The sequence below is a fragment of the Scylla paramamosain genome, chromosome 2 (assembly GCF_035594125.1).
Source record: "Scylla paramamosain isolate STU-SP2022 chromosome 2, ASM3559412v1, whole genome shotgun sequence".
NCBI classification, from domain to species: domain Eukaryota; kingdom Metazoa; phylum Arthropoda; class Malacostraca; order Decapoda; family Portunidae; genus Scylla; species Scylla paramamosain.
The window spans coordinates 1,485,173-1,502,669 of record NC_087152.1 but is presented as its reverse complement, the minus strand read 5'-3'; the positions used below and the strand labels follow the sequence as shown (position 1 = coordinate 1,502,669).

General features: G+C 38.2%; 1 protein-coding gene across 11 annotated transcripts in view; it reads right to left on the bottom strand.

The window, feature by feature from the left end:
* Nucleotides 1–17,497, bottom strand: part of LOC135108006 (trichohyalin-like) — a 97,669-nt gene that overhangs the window by 1,286 nt on the left and 78,886 nt on the right. For 4 of the 11 annotated variants that reach the window (XM_064018526.1, XM_064018536.1, XM_064018554.1 and 1 more), the window contains 8 exons: nucleotides 13,987–14,052; nucleotides 12,783–12,886; nucleotides 10,097–10,459; nucleotides 9,816–9,896; nucleotides 8,885–9,130; nucleotides 7,374–7,496; nucleotides 6,023–6,142; nucleotides 152–3,317 (listed from right to left, as the gene is read on the bottom strand). In XM_064018526.1, the coding sequence (XP_063874596.1) occupies nucleotides 2,131–3,317; nucleotides 6,023–6,142; nucleotides 7,374–7,496; nucleotides 8,885–9,130; nucleotides 9,816–9,896; nucleotides 10,097–10,459; nucleotides 12,783–12,886; nucleotides 13,987–14,052 (2,290 nt within the window). In that variant the 3' untranslated portion in view covers nucleotides 152–2,130. The remainder of the gene's footprint in view (nucleotides 1–151; nucleotides 3,318–6,022; nucleotides 6,143–7,373; nucleotides 7,497–8,884; nucleotides 9,131–9,815; nucleotides 9,897–10,096; nucleotides 10,460–12,782; nucleotides 12,887–13,986; nucleotides 14,053–17,497) is intronic. The other 7 variants (XM_064018618.1, XM_064018572.1, XM_064018544.1 and 4 more) reach the window with 7 other exon arrangements.

Below are 17,497 nucleotides of genomic sequence, written 5' to 3'. Positions count from 1 at the left end.
GTAAACATAACCCATTCTCATTTACTGAGCATGCAGCTACTGCAATATTGCAATAAGTAGTTGCAATATCATGTCCCAACAAACATCACTGTGCACCCAAAAGCATGCTGATTTTATGAACACCAAAAATTGTATTTGTCTATATACTTACCAAAGCAACATCCTTAACACCACAAGCAAGCCAAATGGGAAGACAACACTAGGATGAATCAGCGAAGGATGGGTGTGGTAGGAGCAGGAGAGGTTGTGCTGGGGCTACAGGGATCAAAGGGTCTGCAGTGTCCTCATGATGAGGAGAATTTGGTACATACATGGACTGCTTTTTTGTGAATATGAAAACTAAACACATAAACAAACAACAAGATATCCAAATAAAATAATTTTCCTAATTTTTGCATGAAGACAAACAATATAAATAAAAAGGTGCTTTACTCTTTTCATCTATGAATAGAGCATGGCAAATCAGGAGTCATGTCACACACAGGGAAATGATGCATGTACATACTGTATGGCTTTTAACATGACTATGAAGCAAAACATTTTTTCACTGGTCTTAAATACGGCAGTACAAATACAAGTGACTAATTATGCCACTACTCTATGAGCTACATCCTCAGGTCTTAACTTATGTACATATTACTTCAGTTTGTGGCAGGATGGTCTCAGACTTTCTGTATTTTGTGTTGATATTTTTTGGTGTCCTTCAAAATTTATGTGTTACTTATTATAGTATCTTGATTCCACCACATGAGTGTGGCAGAACTATTGTGTGTATATACCTACTAGTATGCTTAATGCAGCACTGAGTACTTAATAATTTGAATGCATCATATACATAACTCAAAATCTAATGATCCAATAACTGCTGACAATATGATCAACAAAATTTTCATGAAATAAAACTATTGAATTGTTTTAATCAAATGCATAAAAACTGAAGTACACACTCAGTATCCTTATCCTCTACCTTATTAAAACAAAACAACAAAACAGAACATAAGATACCATGAAGGATTAAGTAGAACTTTTGGAATGAGGATTGTGTGTGTGTGTGTGTGTGTGTGTGTGTGTGTGTGTGTGTGTGTGTATGCGTGTGATTCACCTATGGTTGTCTGCTGGTCACCCAGCCAGCCATTCCCATACGGAAAGAGCTCAGAGTTCATAGTGACCGATCTTTGGGTAGGACTGAGACCACTCACATGACACACACCGGGACAGTGAGGTCACAACCCCTTGGGTTACGTCCCATACCTACTTGCTGCTAGGTGAACAGGGGCTACACATTAAGAGGCCCACTTGCCTTGTCGAGCCCAAGATTCAAATCCGGGCCTTCTTGGTTGTGAGCCAAGTGTGCTAACCACTACACCACGCAGTGTGTGTGTGTGTGTGTGTGTGTGCTGACAACAGTGATACTGAGGAACCAAATCAATTACTTATATTTTTTTGTAATCCATATCTAACATGTTATAAAAATAAGAGCAATTAATACTCCTACAAATATAATATCTTTTGGTTATGGGACACAATGAACAAGATTATACTACTGTATTATGTGTAGGTACTGGACTAATATCACAATTCAGGATCAACACAATTTTTTGCAAAAAAAGCAATTTTAAAAATAGTCTGGTGGTGATGCTGTTCTTAAAATAAGAGAGATGAGTATATCTCAGCAACTTAATAATCTACAGACTAAAGTCTAGTAGATGCCACTAATGGACATGTTTTGTGTGTGTGTGTGTGTATATATATATATATATATATATATATATATATATATATATATATATATATATATATATATATATATATATATATATATATATATATATATATATATATATATATATGAGCTATATGTAGTATTCAGAATCACAAAATATATGTATATGCATGTATTTAAATATATTAATTATGTACTTTGATGCTAAAGCTAGTACTGAGATATCATAATATGATATAGCTATTATGATAAGCTTGTATAATGCTACCTCATAAATTGGTTTCTGTTGAATGAAGAATGAACCAAAACATGAATTATACAACCTATACTTTATATAGGCATTCTTGTGACAACCTGTCTATGTCAATAGATCAGGATTACTTATCTTCTTTAAATGTAATTAATCCTCACTTCCTTGGATTGATGACTGAAGGGTGTGCACCCATATTATCCTGTAGAGACTTAAATGTGCGGCCTGGAAGACGTGCCCCTTGATAAGGCAACGGCTCTTGCTCGTACTCTGGAGCATTGTGAATTTGTTCCTCCTCACAGAAAGTCTCCTCTGGCCTTTCTTGTTGATGATACTGATTCTGTAGAAATCTAAAAGATGGTGAAGGCAGCTTTGATCCTCGATATCCAAAGCTGGGTATGTCCTCAGTTTCTTGTTGAGGGACTTCCTGCTGGTGGTCATCCTCTGGTGTGTCATATTGGTCTTGGAGGTGTCGGAACACTCTTCCTGGTGCAGCTCTGGGCTTCTTCCTGATGCCCATGCTTCCAAACTGAGAAGTGAGTTCCTTCAGTACAGTATCTTTGTGTGCAGCTGTTGTGGACACTCCATTACAGTGATAGTCAAGTTCTCCATAGGAACTTGATTTATCTGATTCAAGACCACTGGTCTGATGAGACTTTACAACTCTTGAGGGAATTCCCTTGACCTCAATATGTGGTGACTGTACATTAGAGTTTCCTTGAGGTTTCATCATATGATTATCAGCTGGTGAGTCTGGATATTCAGTCTGCAGGTGCCGGAACACACGTGAAGGAATGTGCCCACCTTCATAACGTACTTCAGTTCCTTCCTGACTGTTCTGGGAGCTTGACGATTCCTGTCTCATAATCTTCATGAGTCTTGGAGATTCTTGCCTTGAATCCTGACCATTTGATTCATGTGATTTGACTACAGTTGGTGTTGGGTGTGAGGAGAAAAATTTTGGTGTATGACTATTTTTCCAAGTAGGAGAGGTAACATTCTGAGAAAATGAAGATGATGGTTCCTTCTTTTGACTAAGAGCTGGGTTGACAACATGCTCCTGCTTTGTTTTGATGGTGGTGACTTTGGGAGAAACATGTCTGTATACTTTACTGTCTTCAGTGGTAGTGTAAGATGGAGACACTTTGGAGGGAGAAAAAATCCCACTATCTGAGGAACTGTCATTTGTTGTGGTGGGAGTAGAGGATGGGGATAGGGGTGATGGGGAGCTCTGAATGTGGGTTTTCCAGGCAGGAGAAGGGATCTGACTGCCTGCATGCTGTGTGTCGCTGTCAGTTGGGTGGGAGGCTTCTGACCCATTGGCAGGAACTCCGTTGTCTGATGCTAGAAACAAAGAACATGCAAGAAATAGCTGGTAAAGCAAACTGCAGGCATAAATATGGTAGGAAATTTGTGCAGCAAGCCATTCTGTTGTAAGAAAACATTAGCAACAAACTGTATTAAAATCCACTGTAAATAGACAGGATCAAATTGAATGGATATTGTCAATGTTGAGTTTTGTGAGGTACTGGTGTCACAAGACAGGAGCTGTGTGCACGGCAGTGAATGAATCTCCTCTGCTGGCATAGACACTGAGACCTTGTCATTCAAGACAGGTGAGGGTTTTATTGGGTGCCTTTCAAAATGATGAAATTAAGAGTGCTTTCATATTGCATACCATTTTATCATATGAAGAACACAAATTAATAAATGGATGAAGAATTATTACTGCAGAATTTTTGTTCCAATTTGATTACTAAAAAAAAAAATATATATAAAAGTACTTATCAAAATATCTGAATATTGTCTGCAAATACTAATTTCAAAACACACTACAAAAAAATTGTATAGAGGGTATGATGTCCCATAGATCTGAAATATATTTTTACTCAAATACTGACTGTGGCAGCTACTGACATAATGAAACATTTTATTTTTCATATACAATACGAAAGCTCATTGGGTGTCAAGAACCAAACCTCAAGTGTGTTATTGATATAATGTTGTAAGAGACAAAACCAGCTGATAAGCCATAGGTGTGTGGTGCTACAGGCTGCCCTGGCCTGGCATTGGCCTGTCAGCTAAGATATTCTAGAATATTTTTATTGCTTCTTATGATTTTACCAATAAAGTAATTTTTACTATATCAGCTAAACTAGAACTATTTCCACAATCACAAGAAAGTTCTAAATTATAATCAAACAATATAAACCCTAATCCTACAGGGATCATCCTCAGTCATGCAGCATTACCTTTCTCCAAATGCTTTCAGATGTGTTTTGGAGGAAGGTAAGATAATTATACAAATACAGTATATCAAGGAAAAATTTACTTTGTTCCAATAATTCAATAATGGAGTGTAGCTTGAAGAGCACTGCCAGATAATAATTTTTTTTTGAAAAGGAGAAGCTTAAACTTACAATAGTTACAATTAATAATATTACTCAGTAATGGAAAATTACTATGAAATAAATACAGATCTACAAAGTATGAACCCAAAGCTATATCTCTACAATAATGTCTAATTCTGGGATGGCAAAGCAATACTTAATAAGCCAATTATGTATAAAACCCATAACACTTTACCTCATCCCCTTACAAAGCTGCCCAAGAAGATGCAGTGAGCCCCAAGCACCAGCAAATGGCTCATGGGGCCAAGCATATATAGCAGAAAAGCTTTGAACTCTCAGTCACACACTCAAGAATCTAGTTCATTTTCCTCTCGAGTCTCTACAGCAAAATTTGGCTATAACGCTAGTCCTAAGAGGCTTTGACCAAAGTAAATACACATTTGCTCCTTCACTTACAATGTATTCAGTTGAATCTCTTGAAAGTGAAATGTTCAAGGAAAATAGTAATTACAAATTACAAATTTAATAACAAGAATATATGATAAAAATACTTCACATACATCACCTCTCGGGGTAATATATATATATATATATATATATATATATATATATATATATATATATATATATATATATATATATATATATATATATATATATATATATATATATATATATATATATATATATATATATATATATATAAAATTTATATTCTGATGTAGTCTCAATATTTCCCCACAACCAGGTCCTACTAGATTTTTGCTAGTTGCTCCAGCTGATTCACTTTATACTTGAAATCTAAAGCAGGTATCAGAAGCATATCCTCTCTTTAAAAGCCATTTGAAAGCTCAAAAAATCAAATACTTTAATCTCTCTCTCTCTCTCTCTCTCTCTAACTGCACCTCCATGAAACCTTCTGCATCAAAGGTAAAAACTCTCTGGCTGCTACAATATTATACCATTCAGGACTATGTCAGTATCTCAATATCTACATATTACATCTCATTACTGTACTTTATTCTTTGCCACAAATATATTTAACCTTTCCTCTTACAGATCTATTCAAGTTTCATGACTCTGTTTTTCAACCATTCTCTGACACTTTCACCTGAAATTGTATCATTTACAAATAATAACTGACCTCCCTTTTCATCTTATTATTCCTGCAGTACATAACTTTCTTAGTATTTCATCTAATTCATCTATGAATGTGAAGAATTTGTATTACTTTCAATGGATCCACCAAGACTTTCTCCAGTATATGTGAACTATTACCATATTATTTTTGTCTTATTATGCGACACTGCACTTTACTGTCTTCGTATGTTCTTTTAATAATTTCATTTAATCATGCATGATTTAGATTACCATTGAAATGAAATTTCTGCATCCTTTTATCAACATAAATTAACTTTTGAAAAGCTTAACAACTTATGTAAAACATAGAATATTTTCCTTGAATACTTAACTTCAAATGCAAGAGAATCCATTGTAAAGAATAAATAAAAAAGGCCACATTTTAAAACCTGGCAATATTGAATGTTACTTATTATCAGTGTTATATTGGTAAAAAAGAATCAGTGTTACTCTGGTATAAAAATTAACAGCTGCTTATAAAAATGCTTGTTTAATAATTTAACTAGTGAGTGAAAGAATCTTGAGACTTCTAGAAGTCATAATATGATTCTGCCTTACCATCATCTGTAGACGTCAAAGCTTGCAGCATCTTGAAGGATCGCGAGGGGATGCTTCCTCCCATGTACTTTTTGGGCTCAGGTGGGGCATCCTCAGTTGGGGCAGAGCTGGTCACACCACCTGCAGAACATGGTATTAAATAAGGAGTGTGCATGGTAATGAACATACTTTTTAATAAAGATATGTCAAATTCATAGTAAATGACATTTGTGAGAAAGAAAAAGCATGATACAGTAGATTTTAAGATCCCACATAAAGTAAGGGGAAAATAAAAAGAGGTGTGAAATCATATTGAATACACAGAGAATGAAAGAAATGGATGAATTTTAATGCTTTGTTTCAATTTCATGTAAATACAGAAGAATAAATGAAGAAATACATAAGAATGCATTACAAGGGAGAAAAGTGATCAGATGTTTAAAGCATATGAAGGACAGACAGCACAGATGCAAAGAAATCTCTGTGAAAACATGAAATATACAGGGTGCCCCAGGAGGAAAGTCACAGTTGCAGAAATGAAAGACCAAGTTATTCCAAGTCAGAAATACTATATGGTCAAGTGGTTTTAATGCTATGGTTTTAGAAGTTACAAGTGGCTGCACAAGGGCTGTCCTGCAACGTCCAGCTGATCGGTTTTGTCACGTGGCATTCATCATGTTTTAGCTATCATTTGCTACAGTGATACACTGTATTCTTGAATTCAACTGATGTGTAACCAAGTAACATCTTCATGATGATAATGGCCACCAAAGCTGCCCTCTCCTCTCCCCTTCCCCTTTACAAATTCTTAGTGAGTTCATATTAAAATGTCTTGTAACTTCTAAGCCATGACATTAAAAGCATCTGACCATAGAATATTTCCAACTGGATCTTTTGTGTCTGAGACACATACAATGCCACAACTCTCTTGTCATACTGTCATATCCCTTCTCAAAGTCTGTAAACATTCACTGCAACTCCTGACCTTCTCTGCACTTCTTGTTCAACATTCTCAAGGCAAATAATACATCATCACTGCCTCTCCCTGACTTGAAACAAAATTACTCCTCACCAATCTTCATTTTTCTTCTCAATTTCTCCACTACTCTTTTTCATATCTTCATTGCATTGCTAATCAACTTAATACTTCTATAGCTGTTGTAGCTCTGCTCTTCTCTCCTTTCTTATCTTCAATAAATTTTGCCAAAATACTATGTAATTGCAAAGCATCTGTTCTAGCACTGAAAAGACTGGAGACATAATTTAAAAATAACACTAAGAGAACAATGATGTCACAACAAAGTTATGTTGCAAATTATTAGTCAAAAACTGACATTGATAACTTGAGAGATATTTCCAAACAAATAACAACCTGGCTGCTGGTAAAGTGTAGTTGGCTGATAATGGGTTGGGGGCTGATACTGAACTGGCTGCTGCAGAGGACTTGGCTTCTGTTGCTGACGTAAGTTGGGAATGTGGACAGGTCCCTGTGGCTCTGTTGAAAGTTGGATAATGAGTGACGGTGGATAAGGCTGTGCAAGACTTGTTTAGTATCCATCAGCTCCATGGAGGTCAATGCTTGATACATTTTCAAAAGTATCCATAAGATAATTAAGAATACACTGATACTGGTCAGCATGGTATAACCAATTGAAGTGATGAAAAGAAGAGAGCCAGTGACCATCAGACGAGCTGACAGGTTCTGAAACCTAATGATTACAATAAACAGAAGAATAAATATCTTAATCTCAAGGTTGATCCATACCTACTCATAAGTGGTGAAGTTCATGACCGATAATGACCAAAGCTGGTTTTAGTGCTACATATGCAGCATTTTAATTGCCCTACAGAAAATAAAATTTCAGCAAATTTCTACCAGTAAAAATGGTTTACTACTACAATCATACTAATATATAATACTAAAGTTACATGGTAATGTTATTTAGCCACTTTTTTTTTGTATTTCTACAGGATTTTGTGATATATATATATATATATATATATATATATATATATATATATATATATATATATATATATATATATATATATATATATATATATATATATATATATATATATATATATATATATATATATATATATATATATATATATATATATATATATATATATATATATATATATATGATTTGTAGTGATTAAATATTTTGTTAGGTTTAATGCCTGTAAAATAGCATTGTTGTTTCAGTGCTATGTGAGTATCCTTATTCTTTATTACTAGTGTTAGGAAATCATGCATGGTAGATACTGGACATTCTAATCTTTACAGGAGGAAAGTTGCTAACAACAAGGTTACAAGCTGGAATGGTGGGGAATAGGATTTCTTGGAACCATTCAGTACAACAGACAACACTAGAATGACAATAGTCCTATTAATGCAGTTTTAAAATTTTCTGCATGTACCTTTCTTATGAGAATGAGCATCCATTCAAAATTTGAAGTATTATCTTATGTATGTGTTTATTCATTACACTCATAACATTCAAAAGCCAATTCATGTATGTATTAGCATTGGTAACAAAAATTAAGATTTTGATAGGCACTTTCGATAAACTTTAGTCAACAATCAGTAATTAAACTGCAGAAGCTTGCATAGATTTGTTACAGAGTTTCAAATTTTCTCCTACAAACTTGCCTCGGGATATTTTTCACACCATTCCTCATCCTCTAAGGTACATACATGTCCATATTGAGTCTTGACAAAAGGTTATTAACTTGAGCACACAGGGCAGACATGAACAACAAAAGGGACATGTACAGGGGCACAAAATATTGAACTTGAGTCAAAGGGAACTAGTTATAATTGAATAGAGCTGTCAGAGGGATCTAAGCATTTAGCAAGTCATTTGAGCTTCATACCAGCTCCATCTGGCAAAGTATCAGTGATTGTCTGCAGCATACGGAAAAATCTTGATGAGTTAGGCATATCACTTTGCTGTGAGTGCTTATGGTGAGGACTCTTGGGGTGTCCTTCACTCTGCACACTCTTATAACTCTGCTGCATCAGTTGCTTTGGACTACTTTGCTGAGTCTCTTCTTGCTGCACAGGACCATAAGATTGTTGCTTTGTCTGTCGCATATAATTGGAGGTTTCATCATCAGAACCTGAGGGGTGTGTTTGAGTACAGAGTTAAAGAACAAGAGAGAAGTGTCATTAAGAAGTGACTTGTGAGACATGTTAAAATAAAAAATTACAGACAAAAAAGTTACAAAAGTATTGTTAGTCAGAGAGATCAGTGTGTCAAGGAATGGTGGATCCCAGAGCATGAGTAACAACAGAGTTGAGTAACAACAAAAACTAGCCTTAAACAAAGCAGCTCCTGAGATAATGGAATGTTGAGGTGATATTCTTTCTGATGACATATATATATATATATATATATATATATATATATATATATATATATATATATATATATATATATATATATATATATATATATATATATATATACACTATAACATAATAATAATAATAATAATAATAATAATAATGATATTTTGATAGAAGTATCCAATGTAAACAATACAAAGTACAGTAATGTAACTGTTTCTTCTTGATCATAGTTTCATTAATGTTCTCAGTGTGACTAGTTGTATTAAATTTATGCATTTGCAGTGTGTGTGTGTGTGTGTGTGTGTGTGTGTGTGTGTGTGTGTGTGTGTGTGTGTGTGTGTGTGTGTGTTCATTGCTGCCACCACCACCATCATCACCACTACCACGTGCATCCCCAGGCACCTGCATGCATCATCATTCACCTCCCGCCACCATGAACAGACTCATCCCTACCACACTGAGTAACCACCACAGTCCTCTGTGGGAAGTAGCCTCCTCGGCTGCGGGCCTCATCACTGTCCGTGGACACTTGCACTATGGTAGTCAGGGACACCAATAGCAGTATTAATGCAAAGATATTTCTCTCATGTTTTGAAAAATGGAATATTAATGAATAAATAGAGGCCATTACTATATATTACATACTACTAATGCTGTACAGTATTTCAATCCTATGAAGTTATTATTACATGTAGGTACTGAAGATCTCATTACAGTTACATCATGTGGCTCACCTTGATTTCTAAAAATGCTTGACAACTCATTGCCATTTGAGTTATTAGTCTTAAATCCTCCCATTTTAGGGGTGATTTTGACCTCCTGCTGAATGGGAATCACTTTAAAAGTACAGTTCTGTTGCTGATCTGAATTGCTCTTGAGCTGACTGATGGGATTGCCAGCACTACTGATTGAGCCTCTCTGCCCCATGTTAGCAAGGGACACAGGACCCCTCTGGCTACTGCTGGGCTGTGAAAGGGAGCCTCTTTGTGGACTGGCCTTATTTCCAGAATTTATCTGGGCTCCTCGTGGTTGAGTGGAGGGACTGCCTGATCCAAGGGGAACCTCTACTCTCATTGGTATGCCATTAGAGGGAACATCTGTAAAGGTGCCAGCTTCTAAAAACATCCACATACATTTTTCTTTGAAAACATCTTAACTCGGTTATATGTCTGTGAAGATTTGATCATCAAAATAAAATAGTGAACATTTATGTATTTGGTTGCATTAATAAGATAGTCTGCCTAAAATAATATTTCTGCCATTCATCCAAAATATATGTTGACTCTTTTCCTGAGGTCATTATGATATTATCCATGATCATTATATATAATACAGATCTATTCCTATATTTTCCATACATTATTCATCATCTTATCTGCTTTTAAAAGCATATATTACATGGAATTTACTGGATGGGTGCAAAAATTCATATTTTATGAAAAAAAGAAATCCTAGAGGAAACTTGGTGCATACTTCTACTGACAGAATACAGTAATTAGAAATGTGGTTCTTGGTAGCCTCATATGAAACAAGGCAAAATTTTCTAAGGACGTGTCGCTAGGATATCTATGAGAGCTTGAAAAATTCTACTGCACACTGTTGGATCAACAACAAAATCAAGTAAGTTGCTTCTTGGTTCAACATCTATCTTTCCTCAAAATGCACTGAACTAGATGTCACACAAACAGACAAACAGACAGATAGGAATAAAATAAAACAGGAAGACATATAAACAGACCGACTGACAAAAAGATAGAAAGAGAGACAGACAAATAGAAAAACTTTCAGACAAACACAGACAGTTGTATAACTTCTGCTAATTTTTTTTGGATGAGGCAACAAAACAAAAAACACAGATACGTAACATATAGGTATATTATTATTTCCATTAATTATGATAGACTTGATCAAGGCTGCAACATACAGTTTGTGGTGCTCAATGTAATGCGTATACTATTATGAAATTCACAAAAAAACTTTTCTTCCACCAATTAACAAAACCCCATTTGCTCTTTCTTTTCCCTTAACATACACATGAAAGTCTTCTTAATTATGCTCTGATACATTAAGTAATAAGGACAGTTAAGAATAAGTGACTTCACTTCATAAACATATTCAAAAGGAACATCTCACTGGTTCTGATAGTGAGTGTTATGCTTAAGTTTACATCCACATCAAATGTGTGCATGCAATGAGTAACAGCAATGATTATTCAGGTCTGGCACACACTCAAGTGAGGGAGGATATTAAGGGAAGAGTTAAAAAATCAAGTCACTCAATCGGTCAGTCAGCAATCTTATATATATATATTTTTTTTTTGCATTATGTAAACAAGTATAGCTGAAAATGAATTTTAAAAAATGCTAACAAACAATAACTATCATATCATATAAATAAATAAAACTATAAAAGTAAGATTTAAAACATTTCTGGTAACAACAATAATGACAATCTATCAATCTATATAACAAGCTGAAAATCCCATGAAGAAGGTTGTCAGCCAAGATCAGGTATCACATGCATACACACATTACACTCACACATTCCTATACCTTAGTGTCTAGGTCTCTAGGGGGTCAAATTCACAACATACACAAGTCTGTCTGTATGAGGCCCCAGCAACAAAGCTGGTTTAACTTGGGCTGCACTACAACAAACCCTTCCACTTTCCCACATCTAATCTAAATCAACCTACTGCACCAGAAGTGGGAGAATCTCCTTTCAAGGCCCCTGAGGCCTTGAACAGGTATGGAAAGTGTTGTCACCAAAGAGTTGATGTAATTTCTTTTATGACAAGTGAAGTATGCTTAAAAATTTCCTCTCTGAGAAAAATGAGCTGATGTTTCTTCACCACCAGCTGGCAACCATCTGCCACAGAGCAAATGATACTGAAGCTGAATCAGTGGCACTTGGGTAGTGATAAATGGTTTATTGTGTTCATGTGTTGTGATGCTACTTATAGCATGATTTGGCTACCTCCTACTTTTTCATGATCCTTAAATGACCAAAAGTGGTAACATTAGCTTCAACATACACATACACACACATACATCTAACCTCATTTTTTTCAACAAAGGAAAAATCATTTGCCCTAAGCATTTCATTGAATACATCCAATATCCAGTAATATGGTGATACTCAATACATTTTCTGCTCTGAGAGAAACCATTTACAATACAACATATGCAAACACTCTCCATCCCTTGGTGGTACTGTCTATCTTCCTATATTGCAGAGTGTACTTATCCATTGTTAAGAAATTATATGGATATGTTTGATACCTATCATCAAAGAATCAGATATGATAATGTTGATGCTATTTCATATGTGTATTTATTGACTGTATGTATATACTGAAGAACTTCACATACATAGTGCTCTTGTGTGTTGCATTACCATGTCAGTCTGACAATCCATTACCTGCCACATCCTGGTTGCTGAGGACATTCTGCAGAACACGGAAGGAACGGGACTGCACAGGTGCCATTGACTCCCCATGGTCGCTGCCATTTTGATTGGGAGAGCTGTGGAGAAAACAAGGAGTCACAGCATGGTCTGGCAGGGCAATTCCTTAGCTACCTGCTGCTCTAGGGTGAATGACAAGAGATTATCATGTTTTGGTGGTAGTGTCAAGACATATATCAGCTCTGAAAGTGGTGCACTAGTATATCAGGTAACTACAAAATGATACTGCAAATATACAGTAATGCAAACAGTACAACAAGGTACAGACAACACATCAGATGTAATAAATATTTTAAAGTACAGTGTCTCTACTATGTATCCACTTAATTATATTCTTTTCAACACAGAAATATTCTTTTACTATATGTACATTATGAAACTATATAAGACAAAATGACAGATGTTTCAAAACACTGTAATAAGAGGGAACAAGGTAATATCAATTATTGTAAATAAAAAAAAATACAAGGGAAATAAAACTAGTTAGTTGCAATATCAATAAAACAATTTGAAACAAATAAATATTGAATATTGTTAAGATACCTTAATTATACTCATATATATATATATATATATATATATATATATATATATATATATATATATATATATATATATATATATATATATATATATATATATATATATATATATATATATATATATATATATTGATATCTGTTTGGTTGTTGGTCTTACAGTACAGCTTTATATGTATTATTAGGAGATAAGTTACAATATAGAGGTTATTTCAGTAAAATCCACAAAACCAACTCTGATGGGGAAAATTACATCTGGCTGCACAGACAAGACAACAATGAATATTTCACTTAGTGCTAGCTGAGGCAGCAGCTCTGGCTGCTCATACAATCCTGCATCCATTCACAGCTTGATGCAAAGACCATCAGGATGATTTCATGGTGTTGCTATACAAAAATAAAACAGAACAGCATTGAATACTACATAAGAATACCACAGCATCACACAGGAGGATTCCATCACAGCCACTCTTTGTGCCTCACAGTCCTCAAGGTGGGCACAGGCTGTGATGTTTGTCATCACCACCACACACTGCTACTTAACTAACAGGCAAAGTGAGTAGAGCCACACACACACAAACACACAACTGAACTCAGCTTGGCCTGTTACAACACAGTACCTAGAATGAGCTGTCCTTGGTGTTATTGAGTCCGACATTTTTTTCTGAATGAACCTTGGGAACGCGCTGCAACAAAGGGACAAAACCCTATTAAGCTCTAAGGCCACCAAAGGGCATTTGCCAGATGCATTAAGTTAGTTAGTGCATGTAAAAACTGCCCTTTGGAAAAACTCATAATCAAATGTAATAAACAAAACTCATAGAAAGCTTATTAGGCACTATTCTATCAAGTTCGTTATAAAAACTTTTGCTCACAATGCTAAAGTGCTGCTGAAAACAATGTGCATTTGACTGTCACGCTTTCAAACACTTGGTAAGTGAGTGCTATGTTTTTCTTCCAGTAATCTGTTACATATTTAACGTAAGGCAAAAAAATATATTAACTAAGAAAATGAACATAAAAATTACAACACTCATGGATTACTGGGCAGCCACAAGTGAGGATGGGTAGGAATGTCCTGATGGAGGCCCTGAGGTGGGCTGGGAGCCAGGAGGAGGAAGGGACTTACTTCTGTATGCCTGAGTTGAGTTGTTCTAGGCTTTGTTGCATCTGGTGGAGGGCATCTAAGGCACTGTTATTGGAGTACAGGCCAGCTGGGGAGTTGTAGGGAAGGAATGCTCCATTTGCACCTCCAATCAGCGATGAAGAAGGAAACTGTGGTGGAGAAAATGCTGCTCCAGGAACATTTGTCCAAGGCTGCTGCTGCTGCTGTGGTTGTTGAGGATGCTGCCACTTGTGCGGCTGTTGAAAAGCTGGCTGTGACTGGTAAGTTGACTGTGGCTGAAGCACTGGCTGGGACTGGAAGGTTGGCTGTGGCTGGAAGGATTGCTGAGATTGGTAGGCTGGCTGTTGCTGCTTGGTGGGCTGAGTTTGCTGGTAGTTTGGCTCAGACTGCTGCCGCATTATACTGATGGGAACAAAGGTCCCTTGTTGGGATGGAAATGAGTGTGAAGAATTTTGAGCTGAGTCCTTTGATGGTGTGTCTTGCTCAATCATGATGGGAATGATGCGCTCTCTACCCTGAGGCTGTTGTTGCTGCTGCTGCTGCCGCTGTACATGGACAGGGATGGTCTGGCTCTGATTTGGAGTCTGGATATGAATTGGAATCATGCGGGTCCGTTGCTGTGGTGGCTGGGCCTGCTGTATTCTAGATGATTGTGGCTGCTGCTGCTGTTGTGCTGCAGGAAACGACCACTGTCTCTGGACTCCTGGGTGCTGGTACACTTCTGGCTGCGGTATGACTGTGGCCTGAGAGAGGGGCTGTGAAGGAGCCAACTCTGGTCCTGAAGATTTTTGTCGTACAATGCGGTTCAGCTGGTTCAGGTGTCTCTGCTGTGCATTTGGAGGTGGTGACACAATGAAGGGAGGAGGAGATGGGCCCTGTTTTGGAGGACACATCCAAGGCAGTGGTGCTCGATCCAGCCCTGAACTAGAGCTACCCTGGGAACTTTTGTCACTAAATGGAGAGAGAGGGGACTCGCCATCACTGGTGGAGGAGATGCTGATGGATCCGAGTTGAGCATTGGGAGGAGACACTTGTGGTGAGGAGGGTTTGGTGGGTAAAGATGCCTGTCGGACCAATCTAGTTCCTTTCGTGCCAGCTGGTGGAGAAGTTACAGATGAACTGGGAGGGGGAGAGGCCATCCGTACAGGGATGTGCCGTGTAACAGACTGAGCAGGCTCTGGCTCAGTTAGTGATGGGGACTGCCACGATGCTTGGTTCACTGGGGTGGCTTGCTGCTGCTGTTTGATGGGTGGCTGATTCATTACAGCAGGCCGCTGGATTGGGATCTGAGTAACACGAGGAGGAAATGGCTGAGAGGTTTGCTTTGATGGAGCTTCTTTCCCTGGCACAGATGTTACTGGGAAGTTTCTTGGGCTTGGTTCTTGAGCAAATGTTTGTATTACAGGTGAAGTAATTTGTTCCTCTGCTTCCCTTTCTGGAGCAAGTGATGGAGAAGCAATGGTCTGAGGAGACTGGATAGTCTGCTGAGGTGTTTGTTCTATTGGTGCAGCAGGCATGTCTTTAGCTGATGGTCTCCGCCATGGTGCTGACTCATTCATTGAAGCTTCTGTCAGGGAAGGTGGAGAGGAGGTCTGTGGTGATTCCATATGTCTAATGGAGGTTTCAGACACATGGGGTTCAAAGTTGAGTGATTCTGCTGATGCTTTGCTTACTGGAGAAGGATCCTTGGCTGGCAATGTTTGGATAGGAGAATTATCCTTAGTTAGTGTCTCATCACCAAGTGGAGGTTTTTCAACAGATAATGACTCCTGAGAAGGTATCTGAGCAAGAGGTGAAGATTCTGGGATTAATACAGGTGACTCCTCTCTGGGAGGTAACTGTGATGCAGGTGAAGAATCTCTGATGAGTTCTTGTGTTGCTGGTGATGGCTCTTTAAAGGAAACTTGACTGGCAGGTGAAGAGTCTCTGGAAGATTCTTGGTCACTTGGTGAGGAATCTCTAATGGGTGAGGATGCTAGTTGTGAAGGTTTAGCAGGGGAGGGTTCCTTGGTAGAGGAAGGCTCCTTGATAGGGGAAGGTTCCTTGACAGATGAGGAGTCCTTGAAAGGTGTAGGCTCCTTGACAGGTGAAGGCTCTTTGATAGGCAAAGTCATCTCAACAGGTGAAGGCTCCTTGACAGGTGAAGGCTCCTTGACAGGCAAAGGTGTCTCAATGGGTGAAGGCTCCTTGACAGGCGAAGGTTCCTGAACAGGCGAAGGCTCCCTGACAGGCGAAGGCTCCCTGACAGGTGAAGGCTCCCTGACAGGCGAAGGCTCTGTGACATCATCTTCTTCAGCAGGTGAAGCCTGCTGTACAGGTGAAGGGTCTTTGTATTCACTGCCTTCAGGCTCCTCAATGGGAGTCTCTGATGCAGGATGGTATTGATCTCCTCCTGCTGCTTGCCATGAGGGCAAAGGAGCAACATTGAAGTCTGACTGCTCCTCCCTTTCATCAGGAGACAGCACTCTCTCTTTGAGCAAATGGTCAGTGCTCGGGGGATGATACAGCTGAGGTGAATCATCACCCACAGCCTGTAAATTACTGGGAGCTGACCATGGTTGAGAAGAGAGTTCCTGCTGAGCAAGAGGTGATGAAGGCACTGCTGGTGACTGCACCACAGGTGACTTTATAGCAGGAGGAGAGAGAGGAGGCTCCTGAGTGAAGAGAGGAGAAGTAGGCACCCTCACAGCTTGGGGTGGTGGTGGAGGGGGCGGGCAGGGCTCATGCTGCTCAGCTTTCGCAGGTGGTGGGGTGGAAGGTGTTGCAGAGGGGTGGATGGAGCGCCACGCAGCGGAGCCCGAGGATGGAGGAGGCGGGGCCGCAGGTATGGAGGCTCCCAGGTCACTGACGGGCTGGTGCGCCTGAGTAGGAGGGGAAGTAGGTGGAGAAGCGATGGTGGGCGGAGAGGTGATGGTGGTCTGTGGCGGGGCGGGTGCTGGTAAGGTGACTCTGCTCTCTGATCCGACTACAAAGGGTGGAGGAGGAGGAGGGGGTCCACACACATT